This window comes from Leptosomus discolor, chromosome 12 (assembly GCF_034619465.1).
Source record: "Leptosomus discolor isolate bLepDis1 chromosome 12, bLepDis1.hap2, whole genome shotgun sequence".
In the NCBI taxonomy this organism is placed as follows: domain Eukaryota; kingdom Metazoa; phylum Chordata; class Aves; order Leptosomiformes; family Leptosomidae; genus Leptosomus; species Leptosomus discolor.
The window spans coordinates 7,288,094-7,308,944 of NC_141402.1; the positions used below are offsets into that span (position 1 = coordinate 7,288,094).

Genomic DNA, 20,851 nt, shown 5'->3' on the forward strand with positions numbered 1-20,851 from the left:
CGCTCCCCACAGGCGCGCGCCGCTCCGCGGGCTGCCCCGAGCGCAGCACGCGCCCCGCGGCGGCGGTCCGGGCACGGAGCCCCACTCGGAGCGGGAGCCAAGCTGTGACCCCTCTCTGGCCGCCCCTCCCTTCCCCTCCCCCCCGCGTGCGGGGGCGGCGCCCGCCCTCCCTACAAGCGCGCCCGCCGCCCGCTGCTTCGGCTTGGCGGGGCGGGGCGCGGCAGGCGGCGGCCGTTGGGGCGGCCGTTGGACTACAGGTTCCGTGGCGCCCCGCGGTGTGGAGGCGGGGCGCGGGCGGCGGAAGGGGCGCCGCTCCCTGGTGGCGGCGGGGGGCAGCTCTATCCGGGCCTTTGGCGCTTTCCCTTCCTTTCGCGCCGGCGGCCGCTGCGAGGCGGCGGGTCCATGTGCGCACGGCGCGGCGCGGCCCCGGCCCCTGCCCTCCGCCTCCTCCTCTTCCCCCCGCCGCCGCCACCATGGACCCCAACACCATCATCGAGGCCCTGCGGGGTACCATGGATCCGGCGTTGCGGGAAGCCGCCGAGAGGCAGCTTAACGAGGTGAGGGCGCCAACGGGGCCTGGGCCGGGGCCGCGGCCGCCGCGATACTGGAAAGCGGGGTGTGGGGAGGGGCGGCGGGGTCTGGGCAGGCCTATGTGAGGGGAAAGCGGGGCGGGAAGGGCCCGAGGGCGCGGGGAGACGCGGCTGAGGGAACGCGGGGGGGGGGGGGGGGGGGGTGAGGGGGGTGTTTCATTCCGCCCGCCCCCCAGCTCCCTCAGCCACGTCTCCCCGCGCCCTCGGCCCCTTCCCGCCGCCGCGCCCTGCCTGGTGTCACGGTGGCTGCAGGCCGGGCCCGGCCGCCTGGCTCGCATTGTCCCCGGCACATGGCAGCGGGGCCTCCGGCCGGGGCCGGGCCAGGCCAGGCCATGCCGTACCGGGCGGGGCTGATCAAGGCGGGGGGTTAGCGGCAGAAAGCGGTCGGCGTTGGGGAGGAGGTCCCAGTTGCCTTTCCTGTCGGTAACAAATTACCTCTTATTGTCTTCCTGCTCAGCCAGGGAAAGGGTAATCTATAGAGGGATGTTTAAAATCGTCAGTGGTGCAGGCCCCCGGTGGCTCAGAGGCTGGACCCCCTCCCGCCTGGAACTATCAAAGGGCGGCCTTTGGATGTGGAGGGCAGGAATTTGTCAACGGGAAAGGATGCAGGAAGACCCACATAACATTATAGGTAGTACAGTCTGTTAGGGCAAGAGTGGCCTGGGCTGAGTTCAGAAATAAATCTGATAGCCTGGCGTTATTTGGTGTTCATACAAATCCTTTGGACCCCGCGTGCGGCAGTGCTGACGAGGTAGGTGTGCTTTCTGGGTGTAGTACGAACACGTGCCCAAAAGACAGGGGAAGACAGGGTTCCCTACCCAGGTATGTCATCCGCTTAGAGTACATTCATTTGTCATATTGGGATATAACAAAACCAGCAGGTCCTAGTCCCACAGGTTTCAATTTTGGAAGGTTATATTTTTGTTCTACCTGGTAGGGGAAAACTTTTCTTTGTTGATGAGACACAAGCAAGGGACTTATAGATGTTTTGAAAAAAAGGTGGTCTTATGTTTGACTAAGAGAAAAGGTGATAGCTTGATGGAAGAGGTGAGGGATAAGCCTGTGTGGCAACTCTTGTGATGCCTTTAGTTGGTCTTTTCCCCAAACGTTTTTTTTTGTTGCTCTTAAGCAGACTTTAGGGCTGACAAGATAAATTTAATGCGATAGATGTTCAGCAAAACTTAGATAAAGGTGGGACAAATGTTCTGTTGGCAGTAAAGAAACTTTCAAAAACTAAAGGTATAGCTTCCTATATTATCAAAAAGTAAGCTGAACTCCTGCATGTCATTTAATGAGTGAATGGCAAATAAATATTAGGTACATTTGAAATAGATAGCTGTAAAACTACTCCATGGGGTTTATATGAAGTAATTGGCTGTCTTTTCCATATACTTTAATAAAAAGTATTTTAGTGTTTCTTATTTAAATGAGAAATATAACTGCCTATACAGTAATATATATGAAATCTTAAGCTGGCCCCAAAATGCAATTTTTTGTTTATGCGTGTTGATATCTGTATGTAGTAACTTGGTTGAAATCTATTTTAGCTATTTTCTGCAGGTATAGAGTTGCTGAACATGCAGGAAATTACGTTTTCTGCCAGTCGGGGTCTTCAGCAAATGGCTAACTCTGATGCGTGAAGGATCGTGCTCACTGGCAACTGGCTGTTGTTCACACTTGGTCTATCATGTACAACATAAGTATTAAATTGGTATAAAATCCAGATATCTGGGCCCCTTTAAAAACACCAGACATTATTGAACCAGTGCGTAAGACTTCTTTATTGTTGGAAATGTGGCCTCACTGATCTTTCACGGACCTTTTGTGATAAAAATTTTCATTGAACCCTAAATCTACAAGCACTTGGACTTATATGTAGATTTAGTCACATGCATAGTCTTGATTTTGCATCAGTTTATTGAAGTCAGTTATGCCTTTGCAGGATACTGGTCTAAATTTGTTAACTGTTAGGACAATTGTGTTACCAGTTAGTATTTTATTTCAGGTATGGGGGGTGTCTGTTTCTCTGTAGAGATTAAATAATAGAGCAGTGAATGCTATTTTTGCATGTGGCCAGGCACACACAGGTGTTTTTATAATTTAAGTTTAATAGTTGTCCTTGGCTGACCTTTTAGCTTACCTTTAATTTGTCTGAAGTGCCTCTGTTGAGCTGATGAGACTGGTTTTCAGTAGAATGGTCTGACCTTATCAGAAAAGAATGTGCTTCAATCAGTAATTGATATTCCTAATTAATGGAACAATTAAAGATCTAGATCTGTCTTCATCATACCCTAGCCATCAACAAAGTTTCCACTGACCAGAGAAGGGAACCCGGGTGTGTGATTCTTGATTGGTTTATCCAGGCTTTGTTGTTTTTCCTTTGACCTTGGCTAAATCATGAATTGTTCTATGCCTTGCATCTTCTTTCACTAAATTTTATCAGGTTATATTGCTTGCTTATAAAATGCTGTGAGAACTTTTAGAGTTGAGATATGATGAAAAAAAAAACCCAGCTATTTCAGTCTCTTCAAATTTACTTTCCTCACTATGAAAATAAGTTCTAGGGAATGATACCACTAGCTTTTGTGTCCGACAGTTTCTCGTGTAATTTCCGGCTGATGACGGACTCCAAGGTGTTTGCCTGTTTCTGTCCCTGTCTTACAGGGGAAAGCTGTGTTTTACAAGGACTTAGAACCAGACTCTTAAAGTAAGCTACTGGAAAGCAGCAAGAAGACGTTGTTGCCTTTTGAAACAGTCTTTGTACTGTGTGTATAACGTGTTTCCCAGAAATGGTGATGAAAATAGATATTTTTAACTATGCAGCTATGGAATGACACTGAAAATAATACACAGTGTTGTTTCATCTTTTAATATCAACATATTTATAAAGGCACAGTTACTAGATAATACTTTCCTTACAGGTTTCTTCTTTGCAATTCCGGAGAATTTGTAACTTAACTGTTAGGTCTTGTAAGTATCTGAGATTAACCCCAGTGTGTATGAGCAATTAAGACATCTTTTTAGACTAATAACCCAATTTTTGTGTTTGAGAATATTTTTTTTTAAGACAAAGCAATCCCCAATAACTCATAAATATTTTTTGAGTCCAAGCTTAACAGAGTTTCTTTAGGAAATTGTTATTCTGTTGCTCTACTGAAAAAGTGCCTTTCGGAAGTTATGTTTAAGCTTTTTCATGTTCTAATATAAGCAACAGAGAAAGGAAGAGCTTGACTGGTCACCATAGCATGCCATCGGTTTAACAGAATGCAGTAGGGCCTAGTTCAGTGTCTTTCGTTGCCTGCTTAATAGATACAAATGTCAGAACGGTGGAATGATTAAATTGAATGATTGGACTCTTAATTAACTGGGAGCTTTGAAGTGAAAGGTTGTCAAAGGGGGGAAAAAGCAAGCTGCTTATTATGCGATGCCTTTCACCCAGGAATTTCCAGATGCTGAAATGCTATGTTTTGGATACTTTGGGGTAGGTGTTTATAGTATTACCCCAATCTTTAACTTTTTTAACTTATGTTCTCTGAGATGGTCTTCATGCACACTAGGGTTGATTTCAGATACTTACAAGACATAACAGTTAAGTTATAAATTCCCCGGAATTACAAAGAAGAAACCTGCAAGGAAAGTATTGTCTAGTAACTGTGCCTTTATAAATATGTTGATATTACAAGATGGAACAACACTATTATTTTCAGTGTCATTCCATAGCTGCATAGTTAAAAATATCTATTTTCATCACCGTTTCCTGCCTCTGATCATGGCTTCTCTTTTAGAGTTGTTAGTATGAGATTTTACTTTTACTGGATTTTTTTTTTGCTTATTTTCCATCTGTATATTTTGGTGTGTGCTAGATGAGGGATGCTTTTGGAAAGGATGGTTTGAAACTGTAGGTATCAAGGCTGGTCGAATGCTAGAAATCCCCTTGGGGGCAGTAAGGAACCAGGGGAGCTTTGTTTTCTTTAGGAAGAAGTTACGTTCTTGATGCATGTTAACCAGTACAAGGTAAAATCCTAGCAGACAGGGCGACTTACCACTTTCTCTGACTTAGCGAATAGTTACTGTGTGTGCTTAGCTAGCCCTTGCTAAGAGCACATTCCTTTTCCCTCTGTGAACAGAAGAGCAAATAGGCTTCAGAACTTTCAGACAGTGTTCTGATGAAATGGGCATCAAGGATGTTTGCAAGATCTGATAAGCGTGTGTGTATTTTTTTGTGGACCATAAACTGGATTTACATGTACATTGTAGCTGCATAAGAGGTGGCAGAACTAGCTTGAAAAAACCCGAGGTCAGAATGACTTCCACACCTGCTGAGTTCTTAAAAAAGAATTGAAAGAGTGCTAGAGGGCAGTTTGCTGATTCAGCATGGCCTTACAGTTCCTGACCTTACCTTTCTATAAAAAAACAAACTGTTTCATCTCAGTGTAATAGTTGTGTTCACCTAGTCCTGTTATTGCAAAAATTGCATGTAGATTTCAAAGTTGTAATAGGGGAACATGTGTTGACTTCATATTTTTTGAGCTCCTTTAAAAATAAATTGTAGCCTTTATTTAAATCTGTGCTGCTCTGAATAACTATGCAAGTGACCTAGAGTTCTAGTTCAACAGTGTATAGAAAGTATTACCCTGCTTTTTTGGTAACAGTAAAGGAAGTGCTTACAGTAGTGTGTCTGTTACAGTAAATTCTTGATGTCTGTGAAGAATGCACAGAGGTCTTTTAACATGAGATGAAGCTTCTTTTTATCATTTAGTGGCATGCAGGCTTTTGTGTGAGATATGAATGATTCTAGTATTAAACATGAATGTAACTGACTTTAGTGAGTATCGTTACTGGGGGGAAGTGCTTTTCTCTATCATAATTAAATGTTGATTGTTGATATTTCAGATTATGTAGCTGGCATGACACCTTTCTTGAAAGTGTGTTTTAGCACATGGCTAACAAACCAATGCCGCTAGGAAAAACTGCATGAAATATGCAAAACAGTTGTATGTTCTGGAACAGTGATTGATATTAACGGACAGTGGTGCAGCATTTGTGGTCTGATAGAATACATTCCTCAGCTAGAGAGGCTGCATAGCAAAGATTGCTCTTGGGAAAAGTCCCTGAATTCTTTGGCTCTTAGACAACAAAGTCATACCAGTGACACGGCATGTTAGAGCATTTGTAAGGGGTAAGAACTTGAGAAGGGTTTTGGTTTTGTTTTTTTAAAAGGCTGAGATACGTGTTGGGAAACAGACTTTGACTGTGACAGAACTGTATGGTTGTTTCTTAGTTTATTGTAGTTCTCTAAATCTAATATTTATTTTAAAAGGATATTTATAAACAAAGAGCAAGAGAATAAAAGACAAAGTTTTACGAATGTCAAAACTTTAAAGTCATAGAATTTGTTCCTATTCTCCATGGAGTTTACAGTATGTGATAGCAACCATTGTGAAATCCTGTAATTCTTGCACGCTGGAGCCATGGGACTTCTGTGTAGAATGACACTAGTTGCCAGTGCCTTTCACTGAAATGGCATCAGTGCATCAAAGTTTTCTAGAGACGGGGTGTGCATGGGCTAGCAGAATCCTCTGCGTTCAGATAGTTCCCTGATAGACCTTTAATGACTCTTCATTTGCAGCTCACCTTTTGTATAGCGAAGTAGTCTCGCTAACTGCATGCGCTAAACCCTAAAGCTAGTAGTTGTATAGATTATGTACCTAAAGTAGGTGTGGGATTTTTTTGTTTGCTTGGGTGGTTTTAGCAGTGCTGTCAATGAATAGGAACATGAAGTCCTGAGAGGCAGCCATCTTTGGACAGTAAAAGCTCTGAGGGTTAAAATAGCTGAAATGGATGATGGTTCAGTGTTGTTTAACGCTGTAGATACAAAATCAGCACCTATGTGGTCTCTTATTTTAAGTTCTGTTGTTTTTTCCGCGTGCCAGTAAAACATTGGATATTCTTTTTAATAGTAACGCAAAACAAGGGAGCAAGTGACAGGTTGTTGTAGTACTTGGCGTTTTATTTGACGGTTCAGTACACACATGCCTTCATGTAGTTGTCCTTACTCCTCCCCACATTTCAGTTTCTCTGGAATCACCTTCCTTTCAGTGGCATGGGAAGGGGGGTCGCTGTAAAGAGTTTGGAAGTCCTTTATATATTCCATGTAGAATGCATAGAAGTGTTAATGTAGCTCTGTGTGAATTTAGTCATGAACTGAATGGATTAAGAGGTGACTTTGGAAGGTACGAGGTGTCTTACTGATGCTACCTTGTATTAAAAGCACAAATTATTTCTAGTCTGATCACTGCTTTGAAACACTAAGGGTGATAAAGTAGATCATCCTTGTGGTTGGTGTCTGATGCTTGACGTATTAATAAGGATGATACTTGTAAGACTTAAAAAACAAAAACAAACCCCCAAAAAAACCCAAGATAATGGTGTAGATATTTAGGTCCTATTCTTTAAAACTTATAGTTCAAAGAATCCAGTGAAAATACATTAATCCCACATACTAATATAACTGACATTTCTAGGGAGCTTCTGTAGCTTGCTATAGGCGTAGGCTCAGTCCTTTTTAATGAAGAAAAGATTATTCTTTGGTATTTTATTAAATTTCAATGTGTGGCAGTTTTGTACGCTGCTGTCTTTTTTTGGTTTTGCTTTTAAGACACAAGTTTTGTATTCAATTTGTTTTGTTATTCCCATTAGTTCCTTGATAATTCTTAAGCAATTTCCATATTTTTTATTGAAATGTATAGTTTTTATTAAAAGGATAGTTGTCATTTATCATGAGAAAAGGAAAGTAATCCTTAATTTTTTAAATTATAGGATACATGCTTTTCCATTTCCAAACACGAAATACATTGCAAATTTTCCCGATTGAAAAGGTAACAGTTTGTCATAGTCACTGTGGAAGGACATCAGTTTTCACTTTTAAGTCCATTTTATGCAGGCTGTAATATGACCTTATTCATAGGTAAGTTAAAGGTTATTGAAACTGAAAGCCTTCTTCACCAAGTTCATAACACATTTAAGTACCGGAGTACTTCCACTGACATTAGTGTTAGGCATATAGTTGAATACTGTGCTGAATTAGGGTCTAATGTCATTTGGTATGTGTTGCAGGAGAAGTGTGTCTGTTAATGTTACTTAAGAAGGAAATTAACAGACCTGGAGCTGTAGTAGAAATTAATAGCAACAAGTAGATTTTATTTTAAATTTATTTATTCAACCATTACTTCACAGTTGAACACAACAATACTTTCTTTCATTTGAAAGTGTATTTACTTCTTCAGGATCTCGGGGATATCAGAGGGAAGTTAGAGTCAGAAAGATGCATGCTCATATTGCAGTGTCAGTTACTCCCAATTCATCAAAACGCATTCTACCTACTGAAATAAACACTTTGGTTGGACCAGATGCGAGTGTTGCTTCTGTAGGCTTTCTGTAGCCTGTAGATTTTTAGTGCACAGGGTGAATATGTACAACAATGTTTTAAATTTTGGGGAGGTACTTAAGTTCATTCTTCATTTAAAATCATTTTTAAATAATAAGAGATAGAAAACAAACTACAGTAATCAAATCTTGGTACAAATGCATGAGCAAATGCCATGTCCTAGGCTGTCCCTTTTACACTTGTTTATACTGGAATGTATAGGAGATACTTGCTAGGGAAAGTTAAAGTTGGAGAGAAGAGCCTGGTGCTATAGGAGTAAGGTGGGCAGCGTTACACACTTAGGAGGAAAGGTGACTTTTCATACCATCAAAAGAGCTTTCGGTCTTACTGAAAGAATACAAAGATAATTTCTGATTATTTCTCTTTATGATGTTAATTTGCTCTGTTGCAGTAACTGAGACAATTGTTTGTTTTTGATAAATGGTTAGTGTAATTTTAATGGTTTTCAAAGTACCAGAAAGTACCAGTTTACTTTATGTAAGAAGTAATAAACTGAGTAACAGGTAAGAGGTGTTTTCCTAAGAATTCAACAGCTTAAATTATGTAGATCTATGCAATTGTCTTTGATGGAAGTGCTGCAAAGAACATATGAAACTATTGACATGTAAGTGAAGATAAACCAGAAATACATCTTGACAGTTTGAGTAATGGAGTAATTAGGTTAGAAGGGAGCTCTGCAGGTCATCTGGTCCAGCCCCTTGAGGCAAAGCTGTTTCGAAGTTAGATGAAGGTAGATTAGGACTTGTCCAATTGAGTTCTGGATATCTCAAAGGTTGAGGTCCCACAGTGTCTGTGGACAGACTGTTCCAGACCTTGGCCGCCCTTATGAATTTTTTTTTCCTTTTTGTGAAATAGGGATTTCCCTCACTGCAGCTCATGTCCATTGACTCTTGACCTTGAGGAAAATTATGTTTTCCAGTTATAAAAAGTAGAGTTAGTTTTTAATGGTTATAATTCACTTTTCCCAGTGGAATTCATTCACACTTGAAGCTGTTTTTTCAGACATGTGGACTGAGTGGGACAGGCTTGCTTAAGACTGGGCTTAGTTTTAAAACATAGCTGCCGTCTGTTTCTTAGATTATTATATAATGAATTCATACTTCGTTACAGGTCACTGTAAACTTGCTGTGCTTGGGTTTTAAGTAAGTATTTGTTCTGAATGAACAAAATGTTTGGTGACTCTAAAAGGCTGATTCCTGAAGGCTGTTTGATGATTTCTTCAACTCTATTACCTTAAATGGCACGGTTTTTCCTTCCCCATGCTGTCTTCAAAATACAGTGAGCATAAAACTTTGGAATGCTTTGGTTGATTAGCTGACTACTGTGAAACTGTCTGAATTGCTGGTGTTCTATTGATTGCATTACACCATTATAATGATACTGTAAAATCTAACGGGAGTATTCTGAAACTTAAACTATGACTAAACAATATTCTTTTTTTTTTTTTCTCTACAGGCTCATAAGTCAGTGAACTTTGTTTCAACTCTGCTTCAGATCACTATGTCTGAGCAGCTGGATTTACCAGTGAGACAGGCAGGCAAGTTCTCAAATCTTTTTTCATAGTATCTACTTTAACGATGCATACACACAAGTACATACACAGATACTGTTAAAGAATTCTAATGGTTTTAAACTCAAATACCCAAAAGTTGGGAGTGGCTCGAATTGCAGTCATCATGAACTGTATCTGGCACCATACGCTGAATAGGGAAGACGGAAAGTAAAAGTGGCTGGCTCTTCAGTGATTGCTCCCCTTTATGTCTAGTGAATAGTGGTCTTTGGGGAAACAAAATGGTTTATGATGCTAGTACTCTTGATCCAAGGAGATAATAACAAGTACTTGTACTAGGAATGCTAATGTTTTTAAGCATTTTAAGTGGAAGAAAACAAATTCTGTCTTTTGGAACCCTGCTGATTTGCCCACGTGCCATCAGTAAAATTGGATATTCAAAATTAACGACTCCAAATCGCCTTAAAGCTGTTATAATTACTTGATAGAGGTTTCTGATACGATACTCCTGTTTTTTCAGGAAGTATGATCTTGATCACATGTTTGGATCTTCCATGTAGTAGGCTATTCTAAGTTGTAGCATAAGCCTAACTTGCACTTTTATCTTATTGCTTGGGGGTACTGTTCAGATGATGATGCAAAAAAAGTTACTGCTTAACATGTATAACATGCAAAAAAGGGGGAGGTTTGGAAACAACCTCTGAAAATTCACGCTTAGTGTGAGCCAGTTAAAAACCAAAGCAGCCTGTAGAGAGTGGAGATGACTCGTACAACGCATAGCTTACAAACAGTGCATGTGTTGCAAAGCAACTAATAGTATGATAAATTGAAGACTGCATTGCTGCAGTCTTGTAATAGCACATAACCACTGAGTGTTTCTTACCTTTGTAGGCCCTTTGAGAAACCTTTAGGTTTCTGAATCTTCAGAAGGTGCATATGAAATTTGGGAAGATTTTATGGAATTGTACATAGAATTAGATTAATAGTAACTTTGTTATTACTTTGTCATTTGAATTTGCCTGTGGCATTTTGTAAGTCCTTCTCTTTCCAAGTGCTGTAATCTGTACTCTGCCACATAAGCAGTTTGGATTTGGTTGTCAAATGGTAAATGCAGGCATTTGTGCCAGCAGCCTGATTGCTACAAAGTGTTGTGGCCCATAACCTTGATATAAAGGAGCTGTGTTTCACTTTAGCATTCACTTCTGTATCACAAACTTAATTAGATATTTTTTTTGCTTACAAGGGATGTTTTATATAGTCATTAGTATTGATTAGCTTTATTTTAATGAAAATACTGAGAAAATAATTATAAAGGATTTTTAAGAGTGTTGCTAAAGTGTTCCACATCTATTTATCTGTAGCACAGATGAAAACAATACATTTAGTATTTTTATAGGAAAACACATTTCTTTACAGAACTGAAAATACAGACATCACAATAAATGGGTGAGAGAGTGTCAACCTAGTAAATTATTAGGTTAATAATTTGCATGGTTTATGTATTCTGATTCTCCTACTCAGAAATAGTTAATGAATTAGTAATTTCAGTTTTGTTCTAAAATAGATTTGTTTGCAAAGTGCATGTTTGTTCTGTACTTCGAACGGCTATCAGCTGATTCGCCACTTTTGTCTCACAGGGGTTATCTACTTGAAAAATATGATAACCCAGTATTGGCCAGATCGTGAAGCTGCACCAGGAGAGATTCCACCTTACTCTATCCCAGAAGAAGATAGACACTGTATTCGTGAAAATATTGTAGAAGCCATTATTCACTCTCCTGAGCTGATTAGGTATGCAGTTTTAACCTGCTTATGAATTGACTGTGGTTTCTGACTGGGGTTTTTATTTTTGCACGATTTAGGATCATCTGCGTGCTAAGCGTCTTTGTCATACATTGTGTATCCTAAGCATAGAATTAATGTAGATGAAAAAACAGTTTTCAGTTTGTGCAGCATGTAGAAATTTAAAGTTCCTCAAATGGGGAATGTTAAGCAGAAAGTACAGAGCCTAAATCTTCTAAACAGAATTTGAAGTCAGTCTGTTTGGGCATATTAGCTGTTCCAACATCACAAGAATATTATTAAAATAATAGCAGTAACTTATTTAATCATTGTGCATTTCATTTCTAGAGTACAACTTACTACTTGCATTCACCATATTATCAAGCATGATTATCCTAGTCGCTGGACTGCAGTTGTGGAGAAAATTGGATTTTATCTTCAGTCCGACAACAGTGCTTGTTGGCTTGGAGTTCTTCTTTGTCTTTATCAGCTCGTGAAAAACTATGAGTAAGTTTTTTCTACCATACAAAACAGGAGAATAGATATATTTCTGTGTATGTTTTGTGTTCTATATGTATTTTGTAACCATGTAGAATTGCGTGTGGGATTGCAAAGGTGACAGAAATCTAATTTTAGAAAATATTCTTGAATATTGGCTAAGCAGATGTTGGCTCTTATATCCTCTCCACTAAGAAATTGCAGAAAAACTGCCTTAATTAAAGGTTTGTGATCAGAAAAGAGAGGAAGTTTTAAAGCCTTAATTTGGTAGTTTTTGGGGGGGTTTCTATGGATTGGTAGCGGTAGGAAAGTCTGCTTAAAATCATGACTTTGGCAGGAAATGATTATTTAATATATATTTAAACCAGGATTAGACTCTTAATCTGTACTCTAGGCATCAGTAACAGTAAACATATAAAGGTTTCAAAGTGTGAGATCTTGAATGTTAGGGAGTACAGAATTAGTTGACTGAATTTGTATGATCATTTTGTTTGGCATATCCACCCATCATGAGAAATCTTTATCAAAGCCCACTGTTCTTCTGTACACGAGGCATTGGGCTAGGATGCAGGTGGATGTTCTTTGCTCTGTACCTGGTATTATGCTCAGAGTTTAAAGTTGAGGTTGCACTTTAAGAAGTTATGTCGAGCTTAGCTGCTGCTGCTGGCATGTGGGAGGCTCATTTGAGCTGGGTCAAGAAAAGTGCAGTCCTGGAGTCAGGGAATTGTAGTAGTGGAACTGATGGAATCAACAACTTACTCTTTCAAAGCAATGTCATGGATAACTTTTTTGTTCCAGGTAGTTGATTTAAAATGTTGCATTGAAAAATTTCACTGTCTAATTCCATGAATTTTACATAAATTAGTGTAAAACGGGTGAATATCAGTTTCTCAAAAATCTTTTTTTAAAGGAGTGCTGTAAAGACCTTTGTAATCCCATGTTGGAGTTTTTTCGGTGGCCGAAAATTGCAAGTCCTGCTAGGAAAGGAAAGTAAATTACTCACTTGATTTTCAATTTCAACATATTTAACCAAATATACAGCAGAGATCTGTGAGAGACACTACCAGTGAACACTTCATGTTTTATATTATGATTAGAGCAGTCCTTGTTTAGGGAAGAATTTTGGTAGGAGCGCAGTCATTGCGTGATTAACTATGGTAACAGGTATGTTCATAATCTTAGTTGATTGAACGTTTCAGCTGAGGCCAGTAACTGCTCATACTTGTTTAGCAAGGGTCGTTTTCACAAGTGATGTAGGAATATGCACATTTCATTGTGTAACAATATGGGTGCAAGCAGATCTGTAAAATTTGTTAAATTACATATGTCGGGGGGGGGGGTTCTGCATAATGTTATGACTTTGATCAAGTTTTTACTGCTGAAGTTGTAGGAATATTTGGCTATTGAATTTTTTTTTTCTTAATGTGAAAGGTAAATATCTTGGGGGCTTTTCAACACTTTTCTCCAAATCCAGCCAGCGAGATCGAATGACTGCTCTTTGCGTAGTCGTCTTTTTTCTGATCTTTTTCAGTTGTGTGTGTTGCGAAAATCAGAAACTGAGTTTTCCTGAGCAACATTTAATCTTTACATTTAGGTTTCTATTTCAGAAAATATATGAAACTGTATTATTGAACAGGATTTTGGAGCTCAGTGTTCCTGTAGTAGTTTTCACAGAACGTGCCATCTGGCAGCAGATTGAGTAGACTTTATCTTGTATTTCTGCAAATCGGCACTGTTTAAGAGGCTGAGCATTGATACTTATATTAGTGAAAAGTCTACCAAAAAATGTATTAAAAAACCCAAAACAAACAAACAACAACAAAAAACAAAACAAAACAAAAAACAAAACCAAAACCCAATTCTCCAACGAAAAAATCTCCCACAAGAGTCCAAGAGTATTATAGTATTAATTGCTTAATTCCAGACAATAAAGCTGTACAGTCTTAAAGTGGTATTTTACTTTGTTCTTATTGTTATCACCAGTATGGACAAGATTCTATTTTGCTGTGATAATTTTTGAGTCAATAAGGCCTTTTCTTCTTTGTAAGTTAAAAGTTGGGGGGAAGATTCCAAAATGTGGCCCAATTTCCTTTCAGGAATTTTGAAATGGTTTGAGAAGGAAAACGGAGCCTTGTTTTCAGCATAGGCACACTGGTGGACTGTCACCAGGATAGGAAGGTCTGAGCACTATTTCAAGGGGGGGTGCAATCAAAGCCTTCTCGGAGTCCACCACATAGCCTGGAAGCCTACATTCTCTATCAAATTATTAGATTTGGACAAATTAAATGGTAAGATCTGAGAGACATCAGTGGTAAACTGTGAGAGACTGCACAGTTTACTTCCTTTAATGTCAGAGAAGTAGTCTAGCTTCTGGAAATATTTTGATAAATTGTGACTCTGATAATATCTTTCTGGAATTTTTCTGACTAGCCCAGCATCTGCCAATCTTGGCAATAAACGTGTACCTTTTGCTTGTGGTTTTTGTAGTGCTCTGGTTGCTTTTCACTATGGTAATGGTGTGGCTGAACATGATGTAGTATTCAAAGTGAATAAGTTGGCAGGAGTGCATTACCAGCAGAAAACTAATGTGGATATATAGTGGAGTAATGGATGCTCAGCGTTTTCTAACTTGCCTTTTAACTGTAATGTTGTCTGGCTAGAGCTTTATTTCAAATTCTGCAGTAAAAAATGGCTAGGTTTTTCTTAAATCGTGTTCTTATGAACTGTAATGTAACCTGCTTGTGTCTATGCTAGGGAAGGGTGAACTTCTAAAATTCAAAAGCTACTTGAAGATTTACAAAACTAGTTTGTTCTTATCTAAAGGTACAAGAAGCCAGAGGAGCGGAGTCCTTTGATAGCTGCAATGCAACATTTTCTACCAGTTCTGAAGGATAGTTTTATTCAGCTCTTGAGTGACCCATCTGATCAGTCTGTCCTCATCCAGAAACAGATCTTCAAAATATTTTATGCCCTTGTCCAGGTAAAAAATACACTTTTATATACTTGATCAGTAGTTAATTTAAAGCATTATGCTTTTCCTTAGAATAGTAAATGACAGAAATATTAATGCTATTAGATTACATGTGAATCATTTCCCCTACTGGTCACCACCTGTGGTATGAATCACAGGTTTTTGGTATGCTTGATTGTGCTGTACTTTTACTTTTGTACAGTGCTATTCCTGATTGGCATAAGACTGAATTTATATATGCCGTTCCCTAAGGTAGAGTGTTTGCTGGAAAACCAATTAGAAAATCAGTTTTCTAACGACAGATTGTAGAGGCCAGCCTACATAGAATTGCCAGTGTGAATGCTGCAGTTTGGAATTTAACTGTTAGTATGCTGTTAATTGCTTCAGAAATTAGTGTAACATCCATTTAAGTAGTGTCTTAGCATTGCATAAGCAGAATGAATTGGAGTAAAGACCTCTAGCACCTTTGAGGGTATTGAGGATATAGACTAGGTTGTGTTAAGTTCTTTAGTCTGGTTTTCAGAGTAATTTGCTAATCTTTCATGAAAGCTAAGTGTAGACAAAGATTTGAAAGAGCTAAAATTCAAACTGTGAAAGTAATATTATTTTCAAATTGCTTTATAATTAATTTATTTTGCCCCCTTTTTTTTCTAAATAAGTACACATTACCTTTGGAGTTGATAAATCAGCAAAACCTGACTGAATGGATAGAAATACTGAAGACTGTTGTCGATAGGGATGTACCAGCTGTAAGTGGCTTTTGGTTATTTATGTCTTTTAAGTTTAAAGTTTACCTTTTTTACTTCTGCATTCTTTTTTCTCAATAGATGCCAAGAAAATAAATTTTTGAGCTAAGTAGGGTGTTTTGAACAGACCAGACGAACTTTGAAAATAGGCAACTTGTATGGGAGTTCTGTTTTCAAACTGTAGCAAAACTTATTTTGGCTTCTTGTTTCGAGAATTTGTTGGCCATTTATGTAGCATATATTATGGGATTTATTTTTAGATATGTTGTGCTTTATGCTTCTATTAAGCTAGAAGTGCAAATGGCAGGTTAAAAGCAAAAATATGCTATGTAGTTGTTTAAAATACATATAATTTGACCTCTTTGTGAATAGTTGGTGAATGTATTTTTTTTTTTCCCTGAAGGAAACCCTTCAAGTTGATGAAGATGATAGACCTGAGTTGCCTTGGTGGAAATGCAAGAAGTGGGCTTTGCATATCTTAGCTAGACTTTTTGAGAGGTATTTTCTCTTGCAGTACTGTTAAATAAAAAAAAAAAAATCAATCATATTGCTGCACCCTTGAATTTGCATACTTGCTTCTAATTCTAGGTATGGAAGTCCTGGTAATGTTTCCAAGGAGTACAATGAGTTTGCTGAAGTGTTCCTGAAGGCATTCGCTGTTGGTGTTCAGCAAGTAAGAAATACTGAATGTGGGGGTGTATTAGGATAAGTTTAGAGTTAGTAGTGATTTTTGTTATTTATTTCATTATTTTCTGAAAAGGTTTCTTACACTTCACAGTTGGGTTTTTTTAAGCACATTAGTATGGAAAGCCCTGATGTCTGCGGGTTAAAAGAAAATAATTTAAAAACCTATTAATTTGCCACGTAGGACAATCCACGATAGCCTATGCAGCACTGATAATCTGTAAATAGAGTATATGCTCTTGTATAACAAACCCTGAGATGAGCTTTTGATAAATGCTATCAAGTTTTCTCTTTCTGGAAGAAATTGATATAGTATTTATGTGGTGTAGTTCACCTTCTTACCTGCCCTTTTAACTCTCATGATACAGTTCTTCTTTGACTCCAAGTCAGTAAATACTAAGCTTTCTAGCCTTCTGCAAAAGCCTGATCAAGCAGAGGCTCACATACAAACAGGTAAGTCTGGTCATTTTCCACACTTCTCCCTGTCTGGGGGTTGCCACTTCTACAGGGTCTATTACACGCAAAGCATCTTCCCGGACTATAGCAGTTTCTAATCTGGTGTATTAATGTTATGACAAACTATTCTTGATTTACCTTTATTGGAGTAACTTCATGATTCAGATAGTCGTACCACATAGCAGCAACCTACAAGTTTTCCTGAAGGAACACAATAGGTTGGTGAGGCAGGAATTGTCATCTGCCTCTCTTATAGTGTATGTGCTTAAAGTCAATAATTTGAACTTTTTGAACTAGCAAGAAATTTCCCATGGGGAATTTCCATATTGGGAAAATCTTTGAATCTTATTCTCAGCTCCTGGCTGTACTGCTGACTTCTGTTCTTTTGAAGCGAGTTTCTTTATAAAAAACTTGAAGTAGTTTTTGTAAAATTTCCTTGTATTGGCTCATAAATTTGTTTATATTAAGGTGATTAGGTTGTAAATGTAAACAGACTATTAATTTATGAAAATCTCAGAGCAGAATGTTTTCTTCAAAGCCTTTATATTAATCAGGAGTACAGTTTAGTTCAGTTTCAGTTTTCTTACTTTTAATTCCTAATGAAATTCTAGTGAATTACAGGACTTTAAGAGAGGGAAAGTGTCTCCTAAATACATGTGTTTTGGAGGTCATCCAAAGTACTGAAAGGGAGAAGAACATGTGTCACATTAAGTGTTCTACTCAGACAAGTGGAGTCAGCATCACCTTCTGAGGTGGTCATCTGCCACCTGTAGCTGATATCAGACAGATAATTATTACATGTTCTTTAAGATCTTACTGGTTACTTTGCACTTCTAAGATAAAATGAAGTTCTGACAAAACACTGTTTGGGCAAGAGAAGTCTTTGAAAAGATAAATTTAAGCGGTTCAACGCAAAATACTTCGTGTTTTTTCTTTACATTTTCTTTGAATCAAATTTGATCCTTTCTGTTACTGCACCTAGTAAACAAAAAAATCAGGTCTTCAAAGAAAATTGTTGAAAAGCAACACTTTAAAATGCTTACAATTTCTTCCTATACAATAATGCAACGTGTTTAGAAATACAGATTATTTTTTTAAGTTGCTGTCCTCTATTTCTGCGCAGAAGATAAATCTTGGTTGTATGCTCACAAAATTGTATCCTTCAGACTAAATATTATGGAAGATTTCTGAACAGGATATATTTCTTTACAAAAATTGGAAACTTGTGAAATACAGAAGAATATCAATTCTGATAGTATGCTTCACAGTGCTCTTTACTCTCTGAAGTGTATTGCACCATTTTACTAAAGGAGTAATAGATAAATATATAGTATGGGATTACAGGTTGTTCAAGTATAAACTTGAAACATACTGCTAATATTATTCTTATAATTACTTCTCATTGATTAATTCTTTTTATCTACTCTGTATCTTTTTGTCAAGTGTATGTCACTAACCCTGCCCCACCTGCCCCCCTCAAAAAAAATCGAGTACATTCACCGTTAGCTTTATTAGTTCTAGCTAAATTTTGTTAATCTTGGCCAAAACAGGCTGAGCTGCCTAGGTGGAATACCTTGGTTGTTATCCCTTGTGTTAGCAGCTGTTCTGCTGAAGACATTTCTCATTTTGAAAGACCTGATGAGCCAGAACTTACAAGCCCTGTACTACTTGAGTACTACTGCCTTGTTGTTCCTTGGCACAGTTGCAGCATTTTCTTTATTTGCCCTGGAGCCTCTATCCCACATCCTGCTTTTCCTCACTGCAATTCTTAAAGCTTTTCTTAATCTTTTTAATTTCTTTACTTATTGCATCTCAATCGCAAAACTGCTTAGATTTGTGAAAAGAGAAGACCAAAACACTTGGTCCTAAGTAGTGTGGCTGCAAAGACTATTTGTTAGGCCTCAGCTTTGTCCTCATTTCTAAAGACTATTCCCCATCCCATCATTGACTGTTGATGAAATAAATATAGGCTTTTCAGTGTGCTGTCCTGTTACATTGGAGAATCTCTCTTTCAAAAAACAAACTTCAGATCCTTCTAAAATTCAAATATGCCAGCAAACTGGACCTTCTTGTATAAGCTTTTCCACAAAGATGGTGTTACTGTATGTTAAGTTCTAGTTTGCTGAAGACCCAGGATTACTGCTTTTACCTAGAATAAAGAACAACTACTTTATATTTTTTTAATCTTTCCTCAGCTGCCTCCATGGTGGCTTAGGCCATGGAACCTGTCTCAGATCTATGCATTATAAAAGTTCAGTATATGATGTTAATACAGTGATGGTGATTTCCTTGTGCTTGTGTTGAAATTCATAAAGAAAGCAAATCTTTCTGTAAGAAATCCCAGTCTTCATTAGTTTCCCACTTACTTCTGGAATGACTGTATTTAAGGCATCCATCAAGGAAGTAAAATATGTTGAATAGTTGTTTACGTGTTCAATCCATTTTGTTACCAGTTTGTTAGACTTTTTAATAATTAACATTCTTCTTCATTGTTCTGACTTCAAGAAGTGTCTTAGTCTTACCATGTCCTCGTGTTTTACTGATTTGGGAAGTTACATGCATGTGTCACTTAAGGTATCGTTTTTGCAGAGAATCATTTTCTCTTTTCTAGTGCTGAACTTTTCTAGTTCACAAGAGACCAAAAAGGAATTTTGATATAGGTATTCTTTGATAATCCTTGTAACAGATGCAAGCCTGAATATTTGCTCTCTTTTCCTTTCCTATCCAAAGTCAATTATCTCATGCCACCAAAGCCAGGTGGGGGTAACAACCAGTAATTTCTTTCTTAAGTCCAGGAGGCTTTTAAACATGAACAGTTAAACTCTGAGGACTGATAATGCATCTAGAGCATAAAACCATTTGTAAAGCTATGAATTTCATGGTGAATGAATGCATCCTCCTTAAACTCAAGTGTGAGGCATCTCCTTTAGGAGAAATGCTTCAGTGCTTGTGTAATAAATGTTATCAATGGAATTCCTTTTCGAAATAATGAATCTCGTTTTCCAAAAATGTTTTGTTGGTGGTATTGCAGATCGATAGAGATCTCTTTAGTTCTTTCAGTTTTGGATTTTTTTAAACATTGTTGTTTTATGTAAAGAATTAGATGAAACCCTGGATATGGAATTTGCCATTTCTCTCCAGTTGTTGCTGCTGCTCTTGAAGGTGCAGTGTTGTCACTGGCCTGGATTGGGCTACAAGGAAATCCCCTTGCATTACTAATACCAAACTTTGCAGTGAGCTGGAATTTAGTTACTGATAATGGTCCCGTGTCCATTTCATGTCCTTATTTGTGGAGAGCTATGGACTGTAACAAATGTAGATCCCTGTGAATAGTTCCGAGTGCCACCTCAGGAAAAGAACTGAGGTCAGAAAGCCAAGGGGAGAGGCTGGTTCATCATTCTTTGTACACATACATTCTTCATACAGCATCATTGCTGTAAGGCTGCACATAGCAAGCATCAGTAGACTGTGTGAGTGTAGAGCATGTTACCCATCTAGTGTTTGGGCATGAATTTCTGCCCAAAAGTGGGAAGATGGAATAATAAACCTTGATAGGAAAGGTCCCTGGGCTATGTTGGTGATGAATTAGCATGTATGTTTTGTCTCATTAAAGGCTTGTGTTTTTAAAAGATGTGCAGCACCTGATGTGAACTGCAAATTGTGTTATAAAATTAACAGTGACATTTAGTAGAAGGATTAGTCAGTACCCATTTTAGTCTAATGAATTAACAGAGTGGAGTTTGTCAGATTTAGAGGGGTTCTTATGTAGGATTGTGAAGGGAGGGTAGAATCTTCTGGTTAAAATGGTCTGTGCTCAGTATAAGCTATTGATGGGATCTGATTTTTCTAGGTTTTGCTGAAGGTGTTGTATCAATACAAGGAAAAGCAGTACATGGCTCCTAGAGTTCTCCAGCAAACACTGAATTACATCAATCAAGGAGTGTCACATGCAGTCACCTGGAAGAATCTGAAACCTCATATTCAAGTAAACCATTTTGGGGATTTAATACTTAGATGACTCAGTAGTGCATTAGTCAGTCTGTTGTACAGTGTTTCTAGCCTTGCTGGAATTCAAGTTTTGGGGACTTCTGTTATAAGTTGCTGGTGGAAAGAGCTTAAGAGTGTTTGGTGAAGGTTACCTTGATACTCAGTCTCTTCTCTCAAGTA

The 20,851-nt window shown here is 38.5% G+C and overlaps 1 protein-coding gene across 1 annotated transcript in view; it reads left to right on the forward strand.

The window, feature by feature from the left end:
* Nucleotides 1-458: 458 nt before the first annotated feature.
* The window catches only part of IPO7 (importin 7), a 35,767-nt gene continuing 15,374 nt past the window's right edge, over nucleotides 459-20,851 (forward strand). The window contains exons 1-9 of the mRNA XM_086471948.1: nucleotides 459-557; nucleotides 9,493-9,574; nucleotides 11,185-11,338; nucleotides 11,678-11,836; nucleotides 14,651-14,807; nucleotides 15,458-15,547; nucleotides 15,948-16,042; nucleotides 16,133-16,217; nucleotides 20,535-20,669. Of these exons, the coding sequence (XP_086328074.1) occupies nucleotides 474-557; nucleotides 9,493-9,574; nucleotides 11,185-11,338; nucleotides 11,678-11,836; nucleotides 14,651-14,807; nucleotides 15,458-15,547; nucleotides 15,948-16,042; nucleotides 16,133-16,217; nucleotides 20,535-20,669 (1,041 nt within the window). The 5' untranslated portion in view covers nucleotides 459-473. The remainder of the gene's footprint in view (nucleotides 558-9,492; nucleotides 9,575-11,184; nucleotides 11,339-11,677; nucleotides 11,837-14,650; nucleotides 14,808-15,457; nucleotides 15,548-15,947; nucleotides 16,043-16,132; nucleotides 16,218-20,534; nucleotides 20,670-20,851) is intronic.